The 27,917-nt window shown below is 56.7% G+C and overlaps 10 protein-coding genes across 10 annotated transcripts in view; 7 read left to right on the top strand and 3 right to left on the bottom strand.

Annotated features, from left to right (window-relative positions):
- VDAG_05093 (base excision DNA repair protein) overlaps window positions 1-303 on the top strand; it is a gene marked incomplete at both ends in the record, with an annotated part of 1,301 nt that extends 998 nt beyond the window's left edge. Inside the window, one exon of the mRNA XM_009654829.1 lies at window positions 40-303. Within this exon, the coding sequence (XP_009653124.1) occupies window positions 40-303 (264 nt within the window). The remainder of the gene's footprint in view (window positions 1-39) is intronic.
- Window positions 304-588: 285 nt separating this feature from the next.
- On the bottom strand, window positions 589-3,498 carry VDAG_05092 (uncharacterized protein; the record flags this gene model as incomplete). The annotated part of the gene is made up of 5 exons (XM_009654828.1): window positions 589-947; window positions 1,012-1,658; window positions 1,712-2,454; window positions 2,508-2,939; window positions 2,974-3,498. 5 exons carry the CDS (start codon window positions 3,496-3,498, stop codon window positions 589-591), a joined length of 2,706 nt encoding a protein of 901 aa, XP_009653123.1.
- A 3,982-nt stretch (window positions 3,499-7,480) lies between these two features.
- On the top strand, window positions 7,481-9,684 carry VDAG_05091 (uncharacterized protein; the record flags this gene model as incomplete). The annotated part of the gene is made up of 6 exons (XM_009654827.1): window positions 7,481-7,611; window positions 8,163-8,204; window positions 8,275-8,528; window positions 8,581-8,695; window positions 8,771-9,431; window positions 9,508-9,684. 6 exons carry the CDS (start codon window positions 7,481-7,483, stop codon window positions 9,682-9,684), a joined length of 1,380 nt encoding a protein of 459 aa, XP_009653122.1.
- Window positions 9,685-10,575: 891 nt separating this feature from the next.
- Window positions 10,576-11,028, top strand: VDAG_05090 (uncharacterized protein; the record flags this gene model as incomplete). The annotated part of the gene is made up of 1 exon (XM_009654826.1): window positions 10,576-11,028. The coding sequence occupies one exon, from the start codon at window positions 10,576-10,578 to the stop codon at window positions 11,026-11,028; it is 453 nt and encodes a 150-aa protein (XP_009653121.1).
- Window positions 11,029-11,410: 382 nt separating this feature from the next.
- On the top strand, window positions 11,411-13,020 carry VDAG_05089 (C6 zinc finger domain-containing protein; the record flags this gene model as incomplete). The annotated part of the gene is made up of 2 exons (XM_009654825.1): window positions 11,411-12,233; window positions 12,302-13,020. 2 exons carry the CDS (start codon window positions 11,411-11,413, stop codon window positions 13,018-13,020), a joined length of 1,542 nt encoding a protein of 513 aa, XP_009653120.1.
- Window positions 13,021-13,051: 31 nt separating this feature from the next.
- VDAG_05088 (C6 zinc finger domain-containing protein) lies at window positions 13,052-15,080 on the bottom strand (the record flags this gene model as incomplete). Its single annotated transcript, XM_009654824.1, has 4 exons — window positions 13,052-13,734; window positions 13,793-14,678; window positions 14,726-14,871; window positions 14,996-15,080. The coding sequence occupies 4 exons, from the start codon at window positions 15,078-15,080 to the stop codon at window positions 13,052-13,054; spliced, it is 1,800 nt and encodes a 599-aa protein (XP_009653119.1).
- A 691-nt stretch (window positions 15,081-15,771) lies between these two features.
- On the top strand, window positions 15,772-16,869 carry VDAG_05087 (NADPH-dependent D-xylose reductase II,III; the record flags this gene model as incomplete). Its single annotated transcript, XM_009654823.1, has 3 exons — window positions 15,772-15,876; window positions 15,939-16,217; window positions 16,270-16,869. 3 exons carry the CDS (start codon window positions 15,772-15,774, stop codon window positions 16,867-16,869), a joined length of 984 nt encoding a protein of 327 aa, XP_009653118.1.
- Window positions 16,870-17,580: 711 nt separating this feature from the next.
- Window positions 17,581-19,024, top strand: VDAG_05086 (sorbitol dehydrogenase; the record flags this gene model as incomplete). Its single annotated transcript, XM_009654822.1, has 4 exons — window positions 17,581-17,828; window positions 17,896-18,183; window positions 18,275-18,752; window positions 18,818-19,024. 4 exons carry the CDS (start codon window positions 17,581-17,583, stop codon window positions 19,022-19,024), a joined length of 1,221 nt encoding a protein of 406 aa, XP_009653117.1.
- Window positions 19,025-19,609: 585 nt separating this feature from the next.
- VDAG_05085 (uncharacterized protein) lies at window positions 19,610-20,730 on the top strand (the record flags this gene model as incomplete). The annotated part of the gene is made up of 2 exons (XM_009654821.1): window positions 19,610-20,260; window positions 20,710-20,730. The coding sequence occupies 2 exons, from the start codon at window positions 19,610-19,612 to the stop codon at window positions 20,728-20,730; spliced, it is 672 nt and encodes a 223-aa protein (XP_009653116.1).
- A 117-nt stretch (window positions 20,731-20,847) lies between these two features.
- VDAG_05084 (ATP-dependent bile acid permease) lies at window positions 20,848-26,005 on the bottom strand (the record flags this gene model as incomplete). Its single annotated transcript, XM_009654820.1, has 2 exons — window positions 20,848-25,850; window positions 25,981-26,005. 2 exons carry the CDS (start codon window positions 26,003-26,005, stop codon window positions 20,848-20,850), a joined length of 5,028 nt encoding a protein of 1,675 aa, XP_009653115.1.
- Between the last annotated feature and the right edge of the window lie 1,912 nt (window positions 26,006-27,917).

The raw sequence follows: 27,917 nt of genomic DNA, 5'->3' as shown, positions 1-27,917 counted from the left end.
AGACGTACGCCCACTTTCGACGTGTGCATTCCCGACGAGGACAAGTACGCCCTGCACATCCTGCTGGTCAAGCACGGCAAGGTGTGCGACGAGTGCAAGGCTGGCGGCAAGAACCTCGGCAAGTGTGCCCTGAGAAAGGCGTTCCGCGACAAGGCCAAGGGTGTCGCTGGCGCCTCGCCTGCGTTGCCCCAAGACGAAGATGGGGACGGGCCGCACCAAGACAAAGATTGGGACGGTGACGCGAAAGAAGAGACGAAAGAAAAGGTCAAAGAGGAGGTGAAGGACCAAGATGAAGAATCATAAATCAAGAAATCCGAGTGCCAAGCACCAGGCACCAGGGCAGATGCTGTACACTACTGCAAAATGAGCGTTTCTGTCATGTATATAAGTGATGTATCAAGTCTAGCACCCGACTACCTAGGGTATTACTCATTAAAGAATGGTAAGAAGCAAAACTCCCGTTCGCGACCTGAAACCAGGACGCCGAAACCCAAGTACGCCAAAGGTGCCCCCAAAGGTCATGTGCCGTCTATCCGTGTATTCCGTCTACCAACCAGCATATTCTCAATGCTAATCCACCCCCACCCCTCACCAGGTAAACTTCATCAGCGCCGGGTTCAGCAGCACCGGCAGCGCAAAGTGGCAAACGGTCACCGACGCCAGCGGATAGATGGACGCGAACGTCTTAATCTGCCACTCGCGCGGGAAGAAGAAGTAGCCCGCGACGAGCAGGCCCGTCATGAGGAAGCAGAACAGGAACGTGCCCCAGAAGCTCTTGATGATCTTGGGGATCTCCTCGAGGAAGTTGCAGTGCTCGACCTCCTTCGAGGTCGCGCCCCACTGGATGTTGATCTCGAAGAAGTGGCAGAGCAGGGCCTTCGAGACGTGCAGCGAGATGCCGCCGAGGAAGATGGAGAAGAGCGGGATCCATTTGAAGTTGTTCCACACTGGCGATTTGTTAGTCAATGATCTGCGTTGCGAAAGCTTGATGGGGGGGGGGGAGACACGTACGCGCTGGCAGGAAGGACTGTTCGCCGAGACGGTACCGCAGGACGGCCAGGGCGATGTTTCCGGCGAGAGGGAACACGATGATGATCGAGAAGTAGATGGCGAAGGAGTCGAGGTAGTACTTGTCGTAGAAGCCAAACAGCCAGCCGGTCAGAAAATAGTTCATGAGCGTCAGGATCCACGAGGCTCCAATGGCGTAGTACGTGCCGATGTAGCCCATGATGGTGATCTTGCGGTAGAAGGCAATGTTGGACATGAGGAACCTCCTGAAGAGGGGGGTGAAAGGTCCACGCACGAACCACAGACGGAAGGGATGGAAGAGGAGCTCGTTGACACCGAAAGCATACTTCTCCCACCGGGCCAACTCGTCGTACACTGTCAGGGAGACACCCTCTTTGAAGCCATCGCCAGGGTATGTGCCAAATCGGAGGGAGTAGCCGGCGGTCTGCAGGCGGAGTGCCATGTCAAAGTCCTCCGAGACGTGCGACTCGGACCAGAACTTCTCGTAGCCATCCTCGTCGGTGTAAGAACCAGCATCCTGGATGGCCGACCATCGAAGAACTGCGTTGTGGCCCACGAAGGGGGGGATATCTCCATTGGCAACAGCAAACTTGATACTCGTGTAAATGAGCTGCGTGAACCAGGTGACGCTGTATGACATGTTAGCTCCATTCAGCTTCTCGCAGGAGTGGAAGAGGCTCACGCTCGCTCAAAGAACGACTCGGTCACGTTCATGACACCGGAAGAGTACTGCAGAATGGCAATCTCAGGCGACGCGTCCATCTCACTGACAGCGTCGAGCAGGCAATCCCTGGGCACACGCGTATCCGAGTCAATGAGCAGCACGTAGTCGCCGACACGCACATTGCCTTCGGCCCACGTGCGACCCTCGTCTTCCTGCAAGACCTGCGCCAGGGCCTGCGTGTAGACGCGATCCTCCGACTCCTGGCTCCACGAGTCGCCCCTCGTGATGCCCTTCAGCTTCTCCTCGATACGGTTGCTCACCATGAGGCAGTAGTTCATGTTCGAGGCCTTCTTGAAGCGACCCCGGCGGAGGAACGGCTTGACCGACTCGTCTTCGGGCTTGGGGTTGTGGGCTGGCCGGCTGACCCAGCCAATGTTGTGCTCCTCGTAGAACTCCTTGCGGCCGAGTGCCTCGTCAGCAGGGAGGAGCTGCATGCCGTCGTCGTTGACGAAGATGTTGGCCGTTCCGCCCTGAAGCTCGTAGGTCGAGATGGCCGCCTTGAGGGAAATGACAGTCGGGCGAATGACGGGGGCGAGGCTCTCCTTGTACACGGGCATCTGGATCGTGATGTGGGGGAGGTCCTGGTGCTCGCGGTTCAGGCGGCGCGGGGGCTGTCCAGAATAGTTCTTCGAGTTGGAGGTGAGGGACGAAATAGGCCCGATGATTTGGAAGATGTCGCAGATGATGATGAGGAAGAAGAACTGAGAAGAGTCAGAAAGCCCATCATTCCTGGTGCCGATTGGGACACACGTACCAGACTGATGAACATGGTCAAGGGGGAGACGGCGACCAATGCCAAGCGCTTAAAGTCTCCGTCGACCATGGTTTGTAGCGCGAGTGACCTCCATCCGAGACCGAGACAGACCACCGAGAGTCCCAAGGTCATCCCGACGATGACGGGGCTCGTCAGTCGAACTGGCCTGTCTTCGGTCTTACCCTCCTCGAGACTGGAGGGTGTGATCTCATCGACAGTCACCTCGGCAGGACTGGCCTTCTCGTCGTCGCCACTCTCCTCGTCACCGCCGTCCTGCCAGATGTACCGAATGAGGTTCTTTTCCAAGCCCTCTGCGCGCTCCAAAATGCGGTCGGCCTCGTCATCCCAAACCACCAGCAGGGGCGGCTCCAGCACGAACGCCGCAAACTGATGCTTGTGGCAGCGAGGTAGGTCTGAAAGCTTGGCGAGCACCTGCAGGCGCAGACCGTCCATGAGGGGAATGTACGGCAGGCTGCCAGAGCTGACGACTCCACGAATAATGGACTGGATGACCGGCGTGTTCATGGTAATCGCACACTGCACTGTCAATCGAAAACCTCCGGTCATGAGCGGTGAGGGTACTTACGCTGACGTTGAGCTGGCAGACCAGGTCAAACAAGCCATTTCGAACATTGCGAATGTCTGCTGGGGCGCAGACGAAATCATTGCGGCCCTTCTTGAGAATCGCGCCCTCCCAGGGACTGAGGCTGGTCGCGTACAACCTCCTCAGCTGGTCCTGCCAGAGGCTGTGGACTGTGACGTCGGCCCTGAGATCGCCGCAGTTGCTGTACCGGCTCAGGGTGTTGGTCGAATGCTGTGGGCCGAGACCTGAGGGCGCCAGCGACGAGGTCCTCCTATCACCGACCGACGATGAGTCTGAGTGGGCTTGTCCATGCTTGGTTTTCTTCTTCTCAGACTTCTCCCCCTTGACATTCTGGAGAGCAGTGTCCTTCTGCTTTGCTGGTGCAAAGTAGCTCTTGAAAGCCTTCATGGTGGGTGATCTGCGCAGGGGGTGTGTGGGCGAGGGGGGGGGGGGGGGGGGGGCTGCAAGACAGTGGAGGTGCGCCAGAAGGAGATGAGCAACTTTCTGGACCAGTCAGGCGGAGCTAGGAGCGACAGACGGGCTTGCAGGAGGCGACAAGGGAAAACAAAAGAGAGAGAGGACAAGGAGGGGGGAGCCCAGACGGAGAAGAGGGACACCAGGTCACAGATATCCTGCAGCAAGACGGCTGCAGCAAGAGCAACAAGCTCGTGTGGTCAGGCGTCACGAGTCTAGATTCCAATATGAAATCGTTGGGGGTTCAGCCTCCAGCCCGTCGACCGGTCAGGCTCGATGCCGACTGCATCGGCATGGAGCTATCGAGTGATATGAGGGGGTAGCGGCCTCTCGGGCGTCTCCGTTGCCTTGACGTCCGTCTCATCCAGCCAGCCAGTGCAGCCAGGCTGAACCCAAGATGGCAACCTGAGTAGGGGGTCACCCATGCTGAATCGAGTATCTGCGGCAGAAGAAGGTGAAGCGAGTTCCGAAAGAGGGTAGCTGTTGATGTGCTGGCGGCGCCACCAGGCATGATCAATGGGACTCAATGGGAGCAGAATCCATTGGACCAGAGCTTGGGAGCCGGGGCTGGGGGTAGGTCAGCCCGGCGGTGATGTGCCTGGCGGATGCGTTTGCGTCAAAGAAAGCCAAAGTTGTGTTATCTGCGGTCAGGCTAGGTCATGTCGTTCAGCGAGGGGAGGCTGCCGCCACAGGGGTGTGAAAGGGTGCTATGGCCGGCCTGGCAAAGACGGTACAAGATGCAGGGCCTGGATGGCTGACAGGTTGTATTGGGAAGAGTCGACCTTGGCATGAAGCCTCCGACTGGTCGCGCGCATGGGTGTGTCAAAGCAATAGGATGCCTTGCGGTGCTGCTGCGGCCACGGAGTGTGGTGATGTTTACGGGAAACGGGCGAGGCCAGGCCGGATCGACGCGGAAGGTGACAGGGTATGGTGCATGTACCGGAGGGCTGGGGTGGTATTATGTGTATGTACGTCCGAACAGGCCATGTTGGTCGGCAGTATCGGCCACCTACCTAGGCAAAGCAACTGTTCATCGGTCTCATCCGCAATCTCCTGAGGGCTGGTTTGATCGCGGAGACATGCATCCTGCCGATGGTCTAGAAAGCTTGGTGAAAGGAAATATTTCTTGGCGAGTTCCCTCTTTGTTGGTTGCTATGAACAGGCGACCTCTGGACAAAGGAATGGTGTCGACATCGTCGAGACTAGACTGCCAAGGGAGACTGAACAAACGTGCCCATCATACAATCAACGCCGGATGGCTGACGGTCTAGCTAAGGTCAGGCAAAGTACCTTGGTACCCTGTTTCGAAATGATTCTGTCGTCTCTCATATCCGCAGCCACTGGCGAAGGGGCAGTAGGGATCCATGATACAGATAGGAGATAGATGGGATCGACAGGAACAATACTGACGCGCTAGGTGAGTTGTTTTCCCTGCACAACCTCGCCTTGCCATTTCTGTCTGGGTAAGGTGCCCAAGGTACCGTGAACAAAACTACCTTAGGCGGGTGCCAGTCAGGTAAGGTATCGAGGTGGGTGGCTCACTTCTAGCTCGTCCCGTCCTCTGGCCAGCTGAGCATCAGGGAGAAACGGTTCCTTGGCAGAACGACGAGAAGAAAGATTCAGAAATGTAATCCTGCAGACACGATGTGCTGCGAACGCACATGTAAATGCGATGCGGTTGGAAAAGGCTTGTGGGACCAGGGTAAGGACCAGGGTCAGATCCAGGACTAGAAGACGGGAAGCAACCCAATAGGCGGCTGATAGGTTCCAACGGCCCAGCCCGTATTCCGATTGCTGTCGCGCGGCTTCGACATATCTTCAGCTGCCCAGACACGGGCTGCGAAACGCTGGCCCAGGGGTTCAAAAATGGGAAATATTGCTCCTTGCCAAGACGGGATGCGCATCTCAGGTCTGCAGTGTCACCCACCAACTGACAACTCGCCCAGCCTCTCAACAAACTGGCTTCGCCCTTCTGCGCATCTCCAGCGTGGCGGAACAGAAGGGTATACCATCCCGAGGGGGCCGGGGGGGAGGGTGGTTGACCCCCATGTGTCTTGAGCCCTACAGTAGCCATCCCCCCTTTGCCCTCAACCCCTGCACCCGTTGCCCCCTTCTGCTCGCATCAAGGCTTCTGTGCCAACTTTAACACGAGTTCTACATAGCACAGCACCCTCTCACGTGTCTAGATAGCGTAACGTGCGTCAAGTCACCACCACATTCTCAGCCCTCACAACACTTATTGGTTGCCGATAAGCCGTACCTCGCTGAGGCCAGCCGCCACCATTGATGACTGCCTGTCGCGCGCATGGTCAATTCTCTAGTCCATCTGGCGCCCATGGGCCGTGGCCTGCAGCTCACGGAACAGAACGGCCACGGCTTCAGGTGAGTGTGAGGAAGCGGGATGCAGGCCATTCAATATTTCTTTTCGCCTCACTCGCCCGCCGTCGCATGCCCCGTGGTTGCAGGAAGCGATAGCCCCATTCGAGGTCTCCGGCGTGATGCGAGGGGCGTGCTCAAGGCATGAACGGTCTGGGACGCAACCCAGCATCACAACCGACATAAAACCCCTTCATCGAAGCACTGAAGAAAACCGGGATGGGCACAAGGGTAGCACTGCCAATGGCTCGAAGACGCGTTCTGCAGAAGAATCGACAAACAATGTTCCAACCCCACGTGCTGTAGCAACATGTTTGGTCACTTTGGTGTCTGCACTGGAACGTCTCGTGCTTTGATCGCTTTTCCTCTTGTTTTTCGGCGTCAACTTTTGCATGGAAGAACGGATGCCGAAGGCAAGACGGCGGGGGTGAGGCAGCAAAACATGGTCATATTGCGCGAGGGCTGCTGCGTTGTTTTATTCCCTCCCAGCAAATGCATCGAGCGGTCTGGACATGCAACGCCATGCCGGTGAGAGCGCAAATAGACAATGTTGCATTACTTTTATGCACCTTCGCTAACACATGCGCCGCACAACCTCATTTTGCGCCTGACTACTGACACATTCTAATCAGGCTATTTCTGGGCACGTTCGGTTGACAACGGCGGCGACGGGGATGTGTCCTGATAATCATTTATCTAGTAGCGCCGTGGCGGGCCGCCACCCATCTGTGCCTTGGGCGGTGCGCTTGGTCTGTCGGCGTTTTCTATTCTTTGCGTGCCCGAATTAGGCCTCAGTACTTCTTCAGATGGACAGCAAAGTGGCAGAAAATAAAGATAACGAACTGAATAGAAGCATAAAACGAGGGGTGCATCCAAATGCTTGTGCGATACTTTTATTGGATTTGTTCATCGTTGCCAAAGTAGTGGTTCGGCTCCTGGAAACATCCTTGCCGGAGCTGTTCGGGAAGGCGGTGATGATCTTGTGTACTGAGGCCATATTTCGGCACCAAAGGGGAGCCATTGTGCGTATCCATTTATCAAGATACGAACGGTCTGTCAGGTCTGTCAGCTTGCAGAGGAGATGAGCGCCGGCGGACAATGATAAGGATGCCACGAAACCTTCCATGGCCAGCAAGCTGAGAGAAGTGGTAGCAGATGACTGTATGGCGGCTATGGCCGGCCATCTATCTGATAGTTGGCTCATTTGTCCCGCCGGATCGCGGGGTTTCTAACTGCTCTGGATCTCACAGACAGGCCGAACAGCGTACTCGTATAAGTGACGCCCTTCACTGACCGCAAACGCAGATTCAAGTAGCAGTCAGTCCAATTATTCCTTTGCTGCGCCTGGGCCGCCAACGTCATTCGGCCTCAAGCTCCGATCCGTGCCGATTACAGGCCAGGCTGCCTAACGCACGAACGATGAGTAGCTGACAAGGGAGCAACATGGTCCCGACACGTGACTTTGAGACAGTCAGGTCCGCGTATGGAGTTTCCAAGCCACTATCGTGGAACCACTGAGCCTCATCAAATTGCGGAGAAGATGTACCTGGTCGATCCCCAAGGCTTAGATTTTACGCGTATTGAAATCCCAAAGGAGCCCCAACACTCAAACCTGGCTGCTCTTGGTTTTACCTTGTGTAGTGGCGTCATATGTCTTGGTGAAACCAAGAGGTGAGCCCTGCGAGGCAGCCTTGGTGTTTTGCGGATGCGGCCTCCATATATAATAAGTTGAATCATGACCGCTCCTGCGCCATCGCAGTTGTGATCTGTATCTCAAAGTCGGGCCCGCATTCTCAAAGAAACAACCAAACATCGGAAAACCATGGTTCTCTCTCACAAAAAGTTAAGAGCTTTCGTCTCACTCACTCTACTCTCTGCGGCTAAAGCGAGCCCGACTTGTAACTCCAAAATACAATGGGGTGACTGCGGTGAGGACATCACGAATATCACCGAAGCACTTAGCGGCCTACCTGTGCAATGTGGAACTTTGCAGGTACCCCTCGACTACAGGTTTCCAAACTTGACCGAAAAGCTTTCGTTAGAACTCGCCAGAGTGCCAGCCGTCATTCAGCCCTCGAAGGGCAGCATCCAGCTCAATTTTGGAGGACCTGGGATCCCAGGCCGGCGAACCCTGGCTCAAGCAGCTTCGATATATATGAAGTCAGTCATTAAGGAGCCGTATGGGCACTTAGAGCATCGCCAATCGACTGACACTTCTACAGCTTCACTGGCGGCCAGTATGACCTCGTCGCATTCGACCCCAGGTATGCATCCATGTCACTTTACTACGGAGACATATGCTTGTCTGAATTGTTGCTAATGGAAAACTTCCAGAGCCACCGGCAGCACAGTCTTTTCCTGCTTCACCAACCCATTGGCTAAAGCGCAGCACACCTTCAATTCCGGGGTCACAAGCACCGCGTCGGATGTAGCTGAAGGACAGCTCTGGGCTGCGGGCACGGTGTACTCCAACGCTTGTCTTGAGACGCAGGCCAAGAACTCAAGCCTGGTCAATTCCCCTTTTTACGCACGAGATTTGATCAGCGTCGTCGATGCGCTGGGCGAAGATGGCATGCTGCGCTTCTGGGGTGAGTTTATGCCCGCAAGGCTACATGACGATGCTAACAGACGAATGAAAAGGTCTGTCTTATGGCACCATCGTTGCTGCGACGGTCTCAGCCATGTTCCCGGAGAGGATTGATAAAATGGTGTTTGATGGCGTGCAGAACCCTCACGAGTACTACTATGCCCTTGGGTACGTTTTCTATTCTGTTGTTGACCAGCAACCCCAGCACTCATAACGTATGGGACCTTGCTGACCAAGTTCCAGTGATTTCGAAGAATGGACAGACACGGACGACGTCTTTTCGGCCATCTTCTCCACCTGCCTCGACTTCCCCGAGAACTGTGCCCTGTCCAAGTACAACATCTCTGGTGCCGAGCTCGAAAAGAAGTTCTGGGATTTTCTCGAGACGATCAAATACGACCCTCTCGTTCTGGGACCCGCCACAGTCGACTACTCGACCCTCAAGTTCATCACTGCCCTCAGCCTCTACGACGCATCAACCTGGCCGACTTATACAGCTTTCCTCGATCTCCTCATGACGCGATCCAACGACACACTGGCCGTGCAGACCATGACGGAAAACGGGTGGCTGACCACCAAATCCGAAGGCGACGAGGCCATCTTCCAGATCCGCTGCGGCGACAGGGTGGCACGAGCTGCCAGTCTCGAAGAGTTCAAGCCTGCGATAGACAGGCTGACCAACACGAGCCGTGTCTACGGAGATCTGGTCGTAGCTCTCAATGCCGCTTGCGCGCAGTGGCAGGTCGGCGCCGCCGAAAGACTCGATTCCGACTTTCACGTCAAGACGAAGAACCCGGTCTTGTTCGTCGGCAATACCTGGGACGGACACACGCCGCTCGTGTCGGCGAAGAACGTGAGTTCGACGTTCGACGGGAGCGGTCTCTTGAAGATTCGCGGCTATGGTGTAAGTGATCCTGGACATGCTTCCTTGTCCGTATTTGGTCCATTGTAGTATCTTGAGGCTGACTGGGGCTATGTAGCACGGTTCGCATGTCCTGCCCTCTTCGTGCTCGCTCAAGGCGATTTCTGCTTACTGGACTGATGGTGTTCTGCCGGAGCCTGGGACGGTATGCCCGGTGGAAGGGGTGCCCTATTCAGGAATGACGTGGGCCGATGTGTATGCCGAGGTCGCGAGCAACAAAACAGCTCACACTTAGTGCATTTGAGTGGATATCTGTTTCTGACATTAAGCCTTGACGCTGACACTGGGGGTAGAGATGGAGAGGTTCAAGAGTGCGAGGAGTAGGATATGGGTCATGACTTGATTGGATAGCAAACTCACAGCTGAGCTACTTTCATTTAGTCGTAAGGGATGTATGAGTACCTAGTCAACTACAAGCTTAGGTCCTACAAGTATTTAAGGCTGTGGAAGAAGATTTACATTCACTTGTTCCCAATTTCGAGTCACTTGCAGGGCCACTTGCACAAGCAATTGAAAACTCTTGCTGATATCCCCACCTTATCCAGGGAAGTGCCTCTTCAATTAATGCCACGCTCCGGACATAACTTTAAGCATGATATGGCGAACTGCCGAAGCAAGCCTGCCCCAACCTTTTCGTCACGCATTGAAGCATGTTCCTTCTTCATTCCAACTTGATTGCGTGTCACTGGAAACCCTTTCCAGCCTCAGGCTATACTGCAATACCTGACGCGACTCGAGACAAGCGTATGAGACGACTGCCGCAGATATTGCGAGGACGCATTAGCCAAACTGGACTCCGCACTCCTTTTGGCAATGACATGCCACCGACACGCCTTGACCATACAGCAGGCCCCTCCCGGAGGGTTTCGACAACAGGCAGCAGTTTTACGAAAAAGAGTTTCCATTCCATACGACAGATGGCACAGAACATTTTCTTTTACTCGTTTCCATCCAGAGACAGCCTTTCGTCACGGTCGTGTAACTCACGGTCGTGTAACTCGTTGGTCAGACAGCATCTCGAGCACACCTCGAGATCACGGCAACCCATCAACACAGCTCGTCGACTTAGTGAACAGCAAACACACAACCATCACAACGGATAATCTTGTCTGCAACTCTAAAAGCCATGCTCTTCACCGCCGTTGTAACCATCCTTCTCGCCCTCGGTCCTCTGGCTGCCCACGCCAAGTCACAGGGCAAAGTCACGCACCCAACCTCCGACACAAAGCTTGACCTCAGCAGCAATGATCGGTCTATGAAAATCACCTGGGCGTACGAAGGCGAATCGAGAAAGTGGGATGACGTTGATCTTGTTCTCCTAGGCGAGTCGAGAGACGCTGCAGGCTCTACCAAAGAGTGGTCTGCGAGCGTGCGAATGGACATCGATATAGGTGCGCGCTCTTTCACACACAACTCGACAAGAGGTTCCTCTTTGCTGGACGATATGCTGCTCAGATACGCGGATGGAGGACGCTGGGCGATTCGATATGGTGTTCGCTACCGCAGATGGGACGCGCTGGAGGATGTCTTCTTCTCTGAACCTGTGGCAGTGGAAGGAAAGCCATGTGATGGATTGTAATTAGGATGGCTATTTAGGTTGAGTAATTCATGTTTGCCATGCACGCTGTCTCAAAGTTCCTCGGCATCTTGGTTCAAGTGCAACTTTGGTGGTTCTAGGCTTCCAGCTGGCAGTTCTCTTTTCCTAGCAGGGGGCCTCCACGCAAGAGCGCTAACCCTGATGCCTATAGCGCCAATGGCCTCTGTGGAGCCCCTGACACCCCCTAAAATGGTCAGCCGCGTCCTTCTTCACCTGCCTCGATGGGGCTTTGCGTGCACCTACCGATCCCTGCTTGACTCCTTCCATCTTCTCCGCCGCATCCTCCCAACTGCATCCTGATCGCACATCATCAGGCTACAGCACCAAGAGTACCAAGAGCACCAACGACACTCTGGCATCGGCCATGTTGTCCCCGGAGAGAAACACAGCAGCTGAAGAGTCGCAACAAGTGTCTTCAAGCACTGCCCAGCACACCCACGTCCAGTTTGCCCCCCAGGCACTGACGCCCACGACGCCTTGGACTTCTCTCCATGACCCCGTGCCGCATCTTTCTGAGGCCTCGTCGACATCGCCAGCCGAAACCTGGCGACTGGATCACTTTGTGTCCGAACCAGGCTACCTCGAGTACCAAGAGGAGCTTCGCTGCCTCATCTTCAACACGGCCCAGACTGCCGCTCCCACCCGTGAAGGCACCCCCGAGCCTGGCACCACCCTTCCCGAGGCCCTTCCGCTGGTGCCCTCTTTTCCGAACCCCTCAGACGACGCTGCGAACCGCCGCCAGGCCGCTCAAACCCTGGCCTCGCCTCGACGTTTAGAGTTCCTGAAGAACTACGTTGCTGAGGTCGCTCCGTGGCTCGACATGTTCGACAGCGACCGGGCCTTCGGCATCCAGGTCCCAGTGCTTGCTCAGTCCTCACCCGCCCTTCTCTACGCCGTCCTCGCCCTCTCGGCTCGCCAACTGGAGCGCAAGGAAGGCAGACAGTCTTCTTTCGACAGTCTCGAACTCTACCAAGAAGCCATCCGGTTGCTCACACCTCTATTGCAGGTTCGTGATCAAAAGATCATCCCCATTTGCACAATTCTCTGCTGCATGGAGATGATGTCGGCGAGTGCTCAAGACTGGAGGAAGCACCTCGAAGGCTGTGCTGCCTTGTTCGACTCGTTCAACGTACACGGCTTCACGGGGGGGCTGTTGCAGGCTGTTTTTTGGTGTTATGCAAGGATGGGTAAGTAGGACGGCAAAGACCTCTTCCGTGTCTCTTCTGAAATGCACATCCTAACAGCGCATCGCTAGATCTCTGTGGTGCCCTCATCTCAGATGGAACTGAGAGCACTCTTCTGCAGCCGCCAAAATGGCTTCCTAGTGGTGCTACACACTCGGAAGCTGTTGACCTGTTTCGCCAGTCCACTTCGCCGGACATGTACGCCAACCATGCCGTCTACCTCTGCGCCAAAGTATGCGAGCTTGTCGCAGACCGCACACGATTTTACGAGCTTGGCGACGACACCAGCGTCAACCCTGACGACCTGACCGACCGCTGGCTCCGTCTGTGGGACGACCTTCAGTCATGGAATCTGAGTAGGCCGCCTGAAATGCTCCCTGCCCAGACCATCCAAAGCACGCCTTTTCCCCAGATCCTCTTCCTACACTGGGCCGCCATATCCTCCAACCAGCTCTACCACACCGCCTGTGTCCTCCTTCTCGGCTCCACGCCACGCCCCTTGAATCTGAAGCTTGGCATCAGTGGCTCGGCTGTATGGCATGCCAAGCACATCTGTGGCATCTCCCTCGCGAACCCGCATCAGGGCTGCTTGAACAATGCAATTCAGCCTTTATGGGTGGCAGGGCGTCTTCTGAGCCACAAGTCTGAGCATGCCCTTCTCGTCCAGCTGATTCGGAGCATCGAGGCCATGACGGGATGGGGCACATGCTGGCGAATTGACGACCTGGAGTCGGCATGGGGTTATAAAGTCCGCGGGAAAAGTTCGCGCATGACCAACCTCATGGTCTGACTCTGAACGTAACAATTTCTGCCCGCTCCCTTCATCCAGTGGCCATACCCCAATCTTCTCGAGCCTTGTTGACGAAGAAGCTGACATCCCACCCTGTCATGGTCTTGATCTTCTCGAAACAGCCGAGCACGGCCAGTTGTTGCGGCTCATACGTCATGCGCTGAGCAGCTCGGTAGAGTGCAGCCACCAGACACAGATCCCAGCTATCCCGTCGGTCGTTGTTCATCGCTATGCCGCAGACACGCTGGGCATGCCATAGCGGCGACATGGTGGGGTCCTTTCGCGCGGCGCCGACGGACAGGGTACGAGGCCGGTGCTGCAACATGAGAAGCATGGCTGTGTGGTACAACTGGTTCGCGAAAACCGCGGCACCATTTGTGAAAAGCAACACGGGGAACAGGCTGTCGTCGACCTCCGTCTCGATCATGGGATGGAATTCGCGAGGACGATTGGTGTACCAAGCGCTCAGAGCGTCGCTGAGCATGGTCCACCGCTGTACTGGCGACCGCGGTGCGCTGCCAGTGGTGGTCGCTGGCGCTGGAAAGCTACAAGCGCCAAAGTTGACAGCTTGGGCGCACAACAAAAGAGATTCGCTCGCGGACTGAAACACAGTGTCGGCAATAGCCGATGTTTGCCACTCTGGGGGGGTTGCTGGATAGTCGAGCTGATCCGGAATCAACACACTCGTGCCATTGACGAGGGCTTTGCCAAGGTCTTGTTGGGAGCATCATCAGCTGGAGACTCTCTGTGGGACAAACGAAAGCGAACTGACCCAGTCTCAACAATAGCCCAAGCACCGACAAGCGCAGTTTCGAAGGGGTTTGCGCCAGCTCTTTCGAGTGAGCGCCATCAGCGAGAAGGCATGTTGTGCTATGCCACGAGCCAGGCGCATCTCTGAGGAACTGCGTTGTACTGGCGAGTGCTAGATGGATGAGCTCACTATCGTTGACGGACTCAAAGACCTGATTCTGCATGAAGCCAGTGTCGGCTGTGATATGGAGAGAATGATCATTCGTTTGTGTTAACCGTCCGGCTTGTAACGACTGGGACGACAGCGCAAGCAGCGAGTGCAGTGCGCTTCCAGATTCCATCGCCAACCGTGGCACGACGAGGCCAAAGCACTGGCTCATGTCGCAGATGTCTAGCCAAGGAGCAACTTGGTATCGGTATTGTCGGAGCAGCTGCAGAATCGTCTCCTGCGAGATGGTCCCGGTTGCCGACGCACCTGCGCTGCTGGGTGAGGACACGAGTGGTGGGTGTAAAGCCGCCACTCGTTCATGGCTTGGGGAATGAAGAATCTGAGGTGGTTCATCGTTGCCGAGAGAAAGGAGCACAGTCAGGGCAGTTTGGTAGTCGGCGTCTTTGGGAGACGCCTGCATCCTGTCGGTCATGACGACCATAGAATGCTGTGGCGAGCTCTGGATGGGATCTCCATCCTGCGGCCAGGGTCCCGGCGTGAAGTGATCATTGACGAAGGGCACTTGCTCTCTGGGAGTTTCAGCTGCCACAAGCTCGTGTATTTCTGGATTTTTTGGCGTCGACTCGATCAGTCGCTCCAGCGTGGCTCCTGAAGCTGTCGGCGACGTCGTCATGTCATTGTTGCCATCACCTCCATCTAACTCTTTCGAGGTTGAGACTGAGGACCCAGGATCAACAAACTTCGAACAATCAGCAACAATCAGTCATGGCAAGGACCGGTACGCACCTGAAGACGAGAATACTGCGTCTCGTTCGATTTGGGCGTTGGCGACACTGTCAGAGCATTCTTGTGCAAGAACGTTAATCTCGGGCCGTACTGGCAGTCAAAGCCGCCCTCAATGCAGCGCCGACATTTTGGCTTCTCCTCGTCGCCTGATCACAGTATGTCAATTTCGCGACTCCAGAGCAGGCCTCTCGCGGTCCGAACGGGCATGGCACCCCACAAGCACAGTCAAGGCGCCAAGGACTGGCACGTCCGGATGGTGGGCCGACTCACATTTGCGGCGCCGGGTCCGACATTTCATACACCCGGTCCTCGTCCTCTTGTGGCGACTTCTGGACGGAGCGTCGTCGGTCGCCATGCTTGTGCTCTCGCAGGCCCAGTGTCTGGCGAGAGGGTGGGAGGGATATTTTGGTCGGATTGGGACGAATGACGGAGAGAGACCATGGGTGAGTCGGGGGCAACAAGTGGAGGGCTATGTGGCTGGGTGGGGGAGAACAGGGCACGCCGTCTGGGGAGCTGATCCTGGGTTCAGTGATCTACCAAGGGTCTCTGCAGGCGAGCCTCGGGCTGTGAGGTGGACGTGTTCCCCCTCTAAGGTCTCCTGTCATCTTCAAGATTACCTGAGCTGAGAAGGCTTATGGCTTTCCCACAGGCTCACATCTGAACACAGCGCCTTTCGTGTCATTTCCGTAGGCGACGAGCGGCGAAACGACGGAGAAAATGAAGACAACGGCGATTTCCCCGCATCGGCCTCGGTGTTGGCGAGTCAAGAGACAAAGGTCAAGCAACAAGATCCCTGTCGAGACGTCAAGCGGGCCCTCTCCCAGCGGTTAGAATATCCCAAAATGGAAGCCAGTGGCTAGCATGCCTCTTTGGGACACCATGATGAAATGTATCGGCTGTCCCGCATCGTGGATGTGGAATCTTACACAGAGTTGAAAAGGAAGAAAATATCTGGACGAGGACCGCGGCCTTGATCGGTCGTCATTTGCAACACGAACTCCTCTTCACAGTACAGCCACATCACTGATCTCCCACAAAATCTCAGCATGGGCAAGTCAACGATTACCCTGGCGTCGGGCCACGAGATGCCCCTGGTGGGCTTCGGCCTGTGGAAGGTGCCCCGCGAGACTTGCGCCGACACTGTCTACAATGTACGTTTCGACCAACATGTGCCTTCGCTCGACAGAGAAGCATATTGACGCCTCCTTTGTAGGCCATCAAGGTCGGCTACAGGGTATTCGACGGAGCGTACGACTATCAGAACGAGAAGGAGGCCGGCGAGGGGATCCAGCGCGCGATCAAGGAGGGACTCGTCAAGCGCGAGGACATTTTCATCACGACCAAACTCTGGAACAACTATCACCGCAAGGAGCACGCCATCGATATGGCGAAGAAGCAGAACGAGGCCTGGGGTCTCGGCTACATTGACCTCTTTCTCATCCACTTCCCCTGCGCCCTGAAGTACATCGAGCCCTCGAAGCTGCCCTACCCGGTACGCAGCCTTTCGTGTTGATATGGGATTGACAAGCTCTGACATGCCCTAGGCCTGGTGGACCGATGCCGAGCGCTCCTCTGTCGAAACTGACAAGGTCCCCATCCGCGAGACGTGGGAGAGCCTCGAGTCGCTCGTCGACGAGGGTGTCGCCAAGTCGATCGGCGTCAGCAACTTCCAGGCCCAGTCCCTCTACGACATCTTCACCTACAACCGCCACCCGCTGTCCTCTCTGCAGATCGAGCACCACCCCTACCTCGTCCAGCCCGAGCTCGTCCAGCTCGCGCAGGAGAACAAGATTGCCGTGACGGCCTACTCGTCCTTCGGCCCCCAGTCCTTCATGGAGCTGCCGCCTGCGTTCAACAAGCGCGCCCGCGGCGCGCAGGGTCTCTTCGAGGTCGAGACAATCACGGCTTTCGCGGGCAAGCACGGCGTCACGCCGGCGCAGGTGCTCCTGCGGTGGGCGACGCAGAGGGGCGTCGCCGTCATTCCCAAGTCGAACAGCCAAGACAGGCTGAGGCAGAACTTGGAGGTCAACGGGTTCGACCTGACGGCGGAAGAGCTGGAGAGCATCTCGGATCTGGATCGGGGGTTGAGGTTCAACGACCCGGGATTCTACCTGCCGGATCACCCACTGCGCATTTTTGCTTAGGGGGAAATGGGAATTGATTCAGGGATGGTTGGAGTGTAGATACATAGACAAAAGAGACAATAGTGAAAATCAGAGCAAATGAAACACGTTCATCCTCAGCTTCTTTACCCTCCTAATGCTCGTCATGATATAAATTTCTCAGGTTTGGGTATGAAAACGGCGTGGCTGTAGGACGTATTTACTCAGCTACGCTCTGTGGGAAAGTAACCGATCAAAGACAAGCCATCGAGAACATGGCGACCATCCGAGAGAAACCAAACATTTGACTGGCCGGTTCCTCCGAGATTCCCAATTCGAGAAACGGGGACTCCCGCAACCGCCGTCCGGGTCCCATGGCATCTGGAACCGCCCCTCCTTTCCGTGTTAGGCAATGGGAAGCACTCCCACGTTGCCTCGTCCAAGGAGGGCAATCTAAACACTGGTCGCCTCTCATATGGGACCTAGACCCCTCGTCGTACTTGGGCCATGATGAGGCTCTGAGTCTACTTTTCTCTGTCGTACGATACATACTTTTGCGAGCCATCATTTGATTGAGTGACCTTTGACATATTGAGACGACCACTGAATAGATCAGACCTGTCTCGCGACCGCAGCAGATTGACGGCCAGCGCAGGGAAACGGAATTGACGACGAGAAGCCGCTGACTTTCCAGCACGAATCAGGGCCGTTGGCGTTTGAAGAACATAAATACACAGTCGATCGACCATCAAAATGGCACCCGCGGTGCTCGAACCCAAGGTCGCGTGCTGTCTCCCCGTGAAGAACAGCAGCAAAGGCTTCACTAGTACCACCGTCAAGGAGATCCCTGCTGTCAACGACGCCGAGGTCCTCCAGGCGCCGCTACCTAACCCTTCACTCCAGGTCACAGCCGACCACCGGATCAAGACTGTCGAGGCGCTGGTCCTCGCGCCGAAGAAGGGGGAGGTTCTGCTTCAGATCAAGGCAACGGGCGTGTGTGGGTGAGTTTCAACCCCCAAAGTTCTCCGCTCTTCTCTTCCATCTCGGGACATTTCCCTGACGAGGCAGCTCCGATATTCACTTCTGGAAATCCGGCCGCATCGGCACCCTGGTGGTCGAAGGCGACTGCATTCTCGGCCACGAGGCCGCCGGCGTCGTCATCCGTGTAGGAGAAGGCATCACCAACTTTGTCCCCGGCGACCGGGTCGCAATCGAGCCCGGCGTTCCGTGCGGCGACTGTTTCCTCTGTCTGGAAGGCCGGTACAACCTCTGCGAGGACGTGCAGTTCGCCGGCGTCTATCCTTACCACGGCACGCTGCAGCGCTACAAGACGCATCCCGCCAAGTGGCTCTACAAGTACGTCCATCGTCCCGAAGCCACTGCGGCATCCTCTGTCTGCATCCTGATGATTAGATCAGCTGTCAAAAACTCAAAGCTAACCTGCCAGGCTCCCCGACAACATATCCTACGCCCAAGGCGCCCTCCTTGAACCCCTCTCCGTCGTCCTGCACGGCATCCGCACCGCCGGCCTCGAGCTGGGCACCGGCGCCGTCATCTGCGGCGCCGGCCCCATCGGCCTCATCGCGCTCGCCGCCGCCCGCGCCTCGGGCGCCCACCCGCTCGTCATCACCGATATTGAGCCCCTGCGCCTCGCCTTCGCCAAGGAGCTCGTGCCCGGGTGCCTCACCTACCGCGTCGACCCGAGCCTGGGCGCAGAGGGCAACGGAAAGGCGATCCGGGCGCTGTTCGGCACCGAGACGGCTGGGGAGTACGTCGCGCCGAGGACGGTGCTCGAGTGCACCGGGGTCGAGAGCAGCGTCTGCGCCGCGGCGTTTGCGGTGCGGAGGGGCGGCACGGTCATGGTTATCGGGGTGGGGAGGGAGGTGATGAACAATCTGCCTTTTATGCACATTTCGCTGTCTGAGGTGAGATGCCGACCTGGCTTGCTGGCTGTCTTGTTGGCTCTGTACTGACGGGAGGTGGTCGACAGATCAAGCTCGACTTTATCAACCGGTACAGGGATACGTGGGCGCCGGGCATTCAGTGCCTGAGCGGTGGGATATTGAAGTTGGACAAACTCATCTCGCATACGTTTCCGCTTGAAAAGGCGGAGGAGGCTTTGACGCTGTCGTCTGATGTGAGGAACGGGAGCATCAAGGTGCAGATTGTGGATGAGGTTGAGTCGCCACTATTTTGAGAGCTGAGGACTTGAAACATGGGCTTTATTGGGTTAGCAAAACATGATGATGACCGACGTGATGGTTTCTGTGGCGAATCTGAGGCCGACCGTCTTGAAAAGGGGCATATGTCCGGTACTCCTCGATGTGACAGTTGGACCACCTTGGCTCGTTCTCGTTGATCTCCAACGAGCAGTTCATGGTGAAGTTAGCCGAAAGCTCCAGTCATAGGGGATGTGGAGGTTCTTTGGTGATATTCTGTATACTAGGCATAATGGTGACTGTCATGGCCTCTTCACCGGCGCAGCCTCTGACCTCGCCCCTTTGGATAACTACAGAACCATATAATAGTGTGTGAATCGCGCCTCTGATGGTATAATTCGGTGAACAAACACTGCAACTTTCAGGTCCCCTCTTAGCATGGCAATCGCACTTCCGTGAATCGCTCACCTGTGCCTATTCACAGCGACCGCCGAGCCTTCACGAGCTCATAAATCTCTACTCCCTGTGTCAACCCCCTAACACGATGGTCAATGAAATCCCTAACCTTCAGCAACAGGCCCTCGATCATACCATCCAGCGAAACACCAGTACCCAACTTCAACATGGCACACAACGAATACAACTACAACCAAATCCTCTCACCTCAGGAGGAGCGCCAAGCACAGCCCTCGCCACGCCCACCAACCCTCCAAACCATCTCTCCCCCCCGTCCTCCCCCCATCGAGATTCTCTCCATCAAGTTCGCAACTTCACTGCCACCAAGCACCTCCCCCCAACTCCCCCCAACAGCCAGCCCAGCCCCCGTCTCCGACCTCCCCTACAAGCTCGAGCTCGACTTCCACATCCGCTACACCGCCCACCCCCGCCCCATCGACATCCACCTCGCCATCCTCCCCCACCGCATCCCAGCCCAGAGCCTCTTCCACCAGACGCCCCCCACCCAGCCCGATCTACAGTCCTACTACCTCCACCAGCTCGCGCCCCTCTGCTACCGCGACCTCGACCTCAACCCATCCGTCCGGGCCCTCGGCCGCCAGACCCTCGACCGCCTAACCCACCGCATCCTCCTCTTCTGCGAGCGCCACCTCCGCCCCGTCCTCGCCGCGCTCGCCGACGCCGGCCCCGTGATCCTGGAGCCGATCCCGCTCGTCACGAACGACGTGGCCAGGGAGGAGGGGCTGGGCCACAGTTTCGTGCCCGGCAGGGGGATGCCGCGGGGTCGCGTCACGGGGGCTCTGCAGCCCGTCATACCTGTAGGGGGGACGGCTCGCTGGACATGGAGTTTTTCGAGCGCGTGTTTCGGGGGATCAGGGAGGGGGGGACGATGGACCGATTTCAGCCCGCTTGGGATTCAGGGATGGATGCGGATTATTCAACATGAGCATCTTAGGGTAGGCAGTTCCGGAAGAGGTAGAAAAGAAATAGTCGTTACCTGAGATGTCGAGAGCTGCCGGTTACCGTCATCACTCACATGGCAGCCACCTGCCTACATGCTAGTGAAAGGCGAGGATTCTCTCGCCACTGTTGCTGGCACAGGGTCCCAGGCAGCGAACTAGTCATGACAGTCTACAAATAAGCTTTCACATGTCATGACGAAGGTGCAAAATCGTGAGAAGGAGCTTGGTTGGCCCTGGATTCTATCTATCATACCGCCCAGCCCCATACGGAACACCCATGATATGGACACGGCTAACCACCGTAGGAAAAGTCTCAAGCAAGATAAGAACGACCTGTTCAAGCCATACATGGCCTTTTTCATCGTACAAACGAAGACACTGCGTCCCCCCCCATCTATTAGACACGTCATATTCGTAACTCCGCACTTCTTATGGCAGACTTCTCACTGCTCCTCCTCATCGACATCCACGAGACGGCCCGAGTCCCACTTCTTCTTCGCCGCCTTGATGAGGAGGTCCAGCTCGCCGCTCATTTCACACATGCTGCGGAAGCTGCCCTTATCCTTGCGGATCAGCTCGTAGGGGTGTCCGTACTCCACGACGGAACCCTTGTCGAGAACGAGGACCTTGTCATAGTCGACAATGGTCTGCAGGCGATGCGCAATGGTGATAATGGTACTCGTCAATTCGCGGATTGTCTCTTGAATCTTGGAATCTGTTGCGTAGTCGATGGACGCAGTCGCCTCGTCCATGACCAGCACCGTGGGGTTCTTAAGGATAGCCCGTGCCAGGCAGAGCAGTTGCCTCTGACCTTGCGAGAGGTTGGATCCAGACTCGCTGACTGGAGAGGAGAGGTCAAGGAAGACGTTCTTGTTGGCCGGTGCAATTGATGCGGTGGGACTACGAGCAGGGGCGCCGTCGCTCGAGACGGAAATGGTCGGTGTTCCAGGGTTCAGAGACGAGGCTGCGGGCGTCTGCGGCCTAGTCAAGGACTCGCTGGGGCCGATGAGCTGCACCTTGCGCAGAGCCTCAAAGATCTGCTCGTCGGCGTACATGTCGAAGGGGTCAAGATTGGTGCGAATGGTACCCTGGAAAAGGGTCGGGTCCTGGGGCACGATGGTGATGGCCTCGCGAAGATCACGAAGGCCAATGAGGCCGATATCCACATCGTCAATAAGAATCTTACCCGCGTCCGCCTCAAGCGCACGGAAGATGGCTAGAGCGAGCGAACTCTTGCCGGCGCCAGTACGACCGACAATGCCGACCTTTTCCTTGGGGTTGATCTTGAAGCTGAGGTTGCGCAAGACGGGGTCGAGTTCCTTACGGTAAGCCGTCGTGTAACCGATGAACTCGATGGAGCCCTGGCTGGGCCAGTTGGCGGCGGGTCGGTTCTTCTCGATGATGGGTTCCGCTTCTTGTTCGACGTCGAGATACTCCTTGATACGCTCGACAGAGTTCATGTTCTGTTCGTTCAGAGCGTACAGTCGGACGAGCCACAAGACGTTCTCCGTGAAGCCAATGGCATAGCTGAGCGAGATACCAGCCGCACCAGGATCAATCTTGCCCAGGCTGAGAATGACAAAGACTCCCGCAAAGAAAGACACGAGATCGCCGAGGAGATCGGTGCGGAACGACAGCCAACGGTTGCAAGCCCACATGTAAATGAAAGGTCGCGACTGGGTGTTGATCTTGGTAAGGTTCTCCCGAATGAAGCGGCGCTCATCGCCATAGGCTCGGATCGTAGTCATGCCAGAAAGGGTCTCGCTGAACTGCTGGAAGAGAGGGCTCCGCTGGACGGCTTCCAGTCTCTTCAGATCGCGGGAGGCCCGCAGATAGAACGAGCCGACGAGCCAGTAAGCAATGGTGATGAAGACACCGGCAATGAGGAAACCGGGCGTGATGAAAGCAATAAGCGCAACGGTGACCACGATACCCAGAGCGCACCCAATGACGCCGATAGCGATGGGGGCGACTTCCTGGTCGACAGCCTCGAGATCCTTGCTGAAACGGTTCATGAGCTGGCCGAGAGGGGTTACATCGAAGAACTTGAACTTGGCCCTCGACACGGCTTCCATGAGCGACGTGTGGATCTTCTTGGATGCCGTGAGAGAACCATAGAAGATCCAAATGTCACGAATAAAGGCAGTCAAGGCGCCGAGAATGCCGATAACCGCGAGACCGGTGAGATAGTATGCCACATTGACACCATGGGATGCCTCAATGGCGAAGGTCGTGGAGTTGCCGACAAAGCCATAGTGTGCAATGTGTGCAAAGTAGGTCGGCGACAGGCTCTGTTGGCTGTAGCTGTGCGACGCGGTTGAGAAGTCGATGCGGTCGACTTTTTCGACAACATATTGATTGGCCCACTCTCGGACCCAAACGTTCGTGGCGACGCCTGAGACTTGTTGCAGACTGAACACAACGCCGGCGACGATCCAGAACCACCAGGGACCCATCGAGCCAAGGTAGAGCTTAATGATCGGCCACTTGACAGCTCCGACGGCCTTGTTCTCGTCCATGGCGTCCTTCTGCTCCTTCTTCTTTGTAGGGTCTTTGGCAGGCGCACCATTTCCGTTTTCATCCCCGGGATTCACGACCGTCTCGGCGCTGTCTTCTCCGACGCTAGAGGGGACGCGGGACGGGATACGGGATGCGCAAGCAGTACCGGGGCGGGATCGCTGGACATCCTCGCCGAGCTTTCCGGCTTCGATGAGCTCACCGGCAGGGCCTTGGACTGCCACTCTTCCGTTCTCCAGGACGACGACGAAGTTGGCAGAGGGCGCGCAGAGCTGGATGTTGTGAGTGACGAGAATGCATGTTCGGTTGAGCATGAGCGGGCCGTGGATGGCATTGTTGAAGATCCACTGTGCGGTATGAGAGTCGACGGCGCTCAGACAGTCGTCGAGCAGAAGATGGCGAGAGTTCGAGTAGAGGGCACGAGCCAGTGAGATGCGCTGTTTCTGGCCGCCTGAAAGTGTGATGCCCTTCTCTCCGACAAGGGTTTCGTCGCCGTTGTCGAGAATCTCCAGGTCGCGTTCCAGAGCACAGGCCACAATGACATTCTTATACCTCTCCTCGTCGAGATCGGCCGAGAAAAGAATGTTCTCCTTGATGTTGGCATTGACCAACCAAGCGGACTGTGCAACATAGGCGATCGTGTCGGCCAGTCCAGTCTCAGGATCGGGGCGGACGTCCTCTCGACTGCGACCACCGGGACAGTATACCTTGCCGTCGACCAAGGTCATCTCACCAAGAAGAGCCATGAGCATGGAAGTTTTGCCAGATCCTGTCGGGCCAGCAATAATGTTGAGATGACCAATCTTGAAGTCCACGTTGAGGTCGAGCAGACGGAAGGCCATCGATCCATCTTTGGCAATGGTATCCTTGCCACCCCAAATGAAGGTGGCATCCCTGAACCCAATGGTCTCTTTGCCATTCTCGTCCAGGTTGTCAACGCCGAGCTGTTCATATTTCTCCGTCTCCTCTTCCATCAGGAACTCCTCAACACGATCGAGAGATACCTTTGTCTCTTGCACGTGCGCGAACATGTCGCCGAACTGGTCGAGGGGCACGCGGAGGAGCATGAAGAGCGAAATGGCAGTGAAGGCGACTGAGGGGTAGAGAGGCTTCTTCTCGACAGCAGTGTAGATGAGGAAGGAGAAGAACGTGATGAGGACAGGGACCGAGTTCCAAACGGCAACAGCGCATGACCAGATGACGAAGCGCGACCGCAGGGCCTGGAGCTCCGCAGCCCGCTTCTCATCGACGATCCTGCCAAATCGCTGCTCCCAGGCGAAATACTTGATGATGCGAATGTTGTTGAGAATCTCGTTCGTCACGTTGATACGCTTGTCCGTGGCCTTGAGGATTTGCTTGGACGTGTTGGTGAAGCCGCGAGCAAAGCCATAGTTGACGGGGAGCAGCAACGCCATGACGACGAGTCCAGGAATGGCGCTCAAGCCCATAACCTGCCAAAGCAGAACAACTGAGATGACAAGCTGGGTGGGAGCGGAGGCGCAGAGGAAGTGGAGGTAGGCGGTAATCTCAGCAATTTTGAAGCTGTCGACTGACATGAGGTTGATGATGGTTCCGAGGTTTGCCTGTTCGTCGTCCGTCTTGGCCTCCTTCGGCGCACCAGCGGCGGACGCCTCGGCATCGGAGGCTGAGTCTTGCGACTTCTTCTGCTTCAAGCGCAGCTTTCGCTTAATCTTGTCCATGGTGCCCTCCTTGCCAGCATCGGCTTGGTCCTTCTTCTCGCCGAGGACCTTGTCCGCGCCGGCCGCGGCCTTGCGCCGCAGCGCTTTGGCATAAATTTCACCGACGATGATGGCGCGGATACGAATGCAAATCTTTCGACCGATCCAGAGGGCCATTCCATCACCGAAGGAGCGAACAAGGTCGAGAATGGGCAGGAGAAGCACGTAAAGCCACAGCACGTTGATCGGCGCCTCGTCGGGTCTTTCGACATACTCGAGGATAGCCTTGAGCAGCAGTGTCGGCGCAAATGTGAAGACACCTCCAATGAAGGCAAGGAAGCACTGAAAAATAAGCTCGCCCTTGAAGTACTTGAGCAGGTGCATGGCCAGCGAGGTGGTCCTCTTGAGAGTTCGGTAGTCGGCAAGGACGGCGGCAGCCTTCTCCTGGGGCACAAGGTTCCAGACGGCCTTCATCTCGATGGTCTCCTTGTAGCCACGCCAGATCATGGGGTCGATCCAGGAGAAGGTGGCGAGCGACAGCAGGGAGGCCAGGGGCTCGCGCGAGGGCTCAACACCGTCCTCCCACTCGAGCAAGACAGTCTTGTTGCCCTTCCTCGTGCTTATGGCCATGACGAAGAGGAATGTCGTCAGGGCAAACTCGACAATGACGAGGATTTGGATCAGGCGGCTGCTCGGATGGATCAAGACGGAGCGGAAGATGAAGGTGGTGAACAGCCACTGGCAACCGTAGATGGAGGCGGTGTGGTTCCACAGGGTCGCGGGGACTCGCCATTGCGTGCTGGTGAGGGTAAGACGGAGCGTGGCAATGGCAAAGACGTAGAGCCAGGCCACGAGACCGGCGACGGCAGACAGCTTTCCCTTCTCGCCGTAGCCGCCAGTGACGATGGCAATGATGTAGATGGCGACAAGTCCAATGATGGCAGCCTCTTCGACGAATACCGACAATTTCTGGGCATGGGGGCTGTCGGCCTGGACAATCGAGATGACGGAGCCGCGCGTTGTCGTCTTGATGAGCGAGAGACGGCCGCCGCCGTTGCGGTTCATGGTCAGAGGCTCGTCGTTGTCGTCGCTGTCCTCGAGCTCGTCGGGTGGGAGGTCGGTGTGATTCGCGGCCGTGTTGGCATGGTCATCGGCGGCGTGGGCGAGAGGTTCGTAGCCGCGCTTTCGAAGAGAGATGTGGGACGCTGCGCGCCAGGCGTACGGAAAGAGGAGAATGAGAAACGAGACAGCTATGGTGATGAATGGAAATAGGGATTTGAGAAAACTGTTGGCGGTGATTGTTTAGCCATTGACTCTCCAGGTTTGCTGCTTTCCATGACGGGCCATTGAGAGCAGCGCGTAGGCAGGGGAGGGACATACTCTTGCTGGAAGCAGAGGGAGACATCATCAACCTGCCATATCGGCCAACCGCACTGCGCGAAGCCCATGATCCGCTGCTATATACGTTCGGTGACGGTGTCGGCGTCTGCGACGTGCCGGGGTGGGTACACTCGGTTCCGGGCAGTTTGCGCTCAACCCAACACCAGGAGGGCGGGGAAGGAGAATAGGCGGCGCGCAGACAGAGTGTGCTGTGTAGATGATCGACAGTGACTTGTTGGTGAGGATCCGGTCGCGGGGGGACGGGTCAAGGACGGGTCGCCAATGGCCACAATCGTCAATGGTGATGGGCCGTCGCCGTTTGGAGAGTGAGCAAAACAAGAAGCAACAGACACGCAAGGCCGTTCGAAATCCAAAAGTGGACAGCCTGAGCGGCAAAAGATGTAGGTTGCCAGGTGGAGTCGCGAGTCGCGAGTCGCGAGACTGTCGGGCCAGGGAATACTTTTGGAATTAGTCGTGGGCTCGTGACAGGGAAGAGGCGGTCACGTCAGGGCCGCTATCTGTACAGTATCCCGATTGTCTTGGTGTAGCAGGAGGACTGGGGCTTTGTTCTCGGGACCCTGTCTGTCGACGATTTTCCTTTCGAGAGGGAGAGGAGGGTAGGAAGAGACAGAGACAAACGCGAGGAGACTGAGCACAGAGGCAGAGGCAGAGGCAAAGAGAGATCCAGATGATCGGGACTGCGAGGGCACCAGCACGTATGAGGAACCGAGTTTTGGCTATGGATGGCTACCTATGGAGCTCTGAGTTCCACGGGACTGGCAACGCGGCGCCGGGCATGGGAGGGCCGTCGCAGGGCAGGTGCAGCTGGTGGAGCTTCATGACAGTAGCATGAGTAGGAAGCAGCAACCGACACCTGGAGAACTTGAAGCAGGCACGATCACCCCACTTGGATACCCTCGCCACTCCACCGTGCAATCCGCTCCTCCACAGCGATTTACCCCACTGAAGAATTTCTTCGGCTACGGTTCTCCTCCGTTTGTGAACCCTCCGTTTGTTAAATTGCCTACCTACAGTACATGTACACACACTGCCGGTGAGTGAGGTTGCTTCGCAGCATCGCCAGACTCTAGTATCCATGTCTACAGGTCGATCAGCCAGACCGCCATGACGCTCTGCGCTTTGCGGTCAGTCTCGAGCGAAGAAGCTTTTCCAGCACTGCCTGCTCCTCTGCCCGACCCTACTTTCCCGGCCTCCCACTGTCGACCCCTTGCCCTGGCTTGTCCGGCTAGCACCTCACTTCAGGTCCCAGGACATCATTTCCCATCCCTCTGCGCGCCTAGTCACACCGCACACACCCGTCCTGCTCTGGCAATACTTTACTTCCCTACTTTACATGGTACGCCGGGGCACCGATGCAAGCCTCCTTGATACCAGATGACCCAATGCGGATGCACCCAGCAAAGATTGCCGACACCATGATAATTATTATGCAATCAACGACCATCGCCTTGCCATGCAAAGAAAGCACTGAGCACATACACGGCGGAGGAACTCGCCCGTCCCATGATGTCAGCCGAGCTCCACCGTCCAAAACCCTGGGGCACCGCCTCCGCTAACGAACCGTCAACGCACATGGCGTTTGTGCACACGAGGTACCTACCCACTGTGCGTGCTCCCTCCCAGCAGTGCCGTTCAACCACATCGCAGCGCGCGCCGCGGTCTGACGCACGCAATCCAGCCCTAGCACGCCTTTTGACTCGAGCCGGCCCCATGGCCCACCACGTACGTACGCAGTCTGCGCCGTGGGTGCCGAGCGAGGGACGGGGGGACTCAACTCGAACGCTACGCATCTCGATTGAGTCGATAGCTGCCTCGCCCAGTGCAAGGAGCCTCTTCCATTGCTGAAGGGCCTCAGCCTAGGATGTCCGTTCCCTCATCCCTTCGATCAGATCAGATAACACGGGTCCCCTCCGAGA

This window comes from Verticillium dahliae, genomic scaffold, assembly GCF_000150675.1.
Source record: "Verticillium dahliae VdLs.17 supercont1.9 genomic scaffold, whole genome shotgun sequence".
NCBI classification, from domain to species: domain Eukaryota; kingdom Fungi; phylum Ascomycota; class Sordariomycetes; order Glomerellales; family Plectosphaerellaceae; genus Verticillium; species Verticillium dahliae.
The sequence above is the reverse complement of the archived record's forward strand: the minus strand, read 5'-3'. Positions and strand labels throughout refer to the sequence as shown.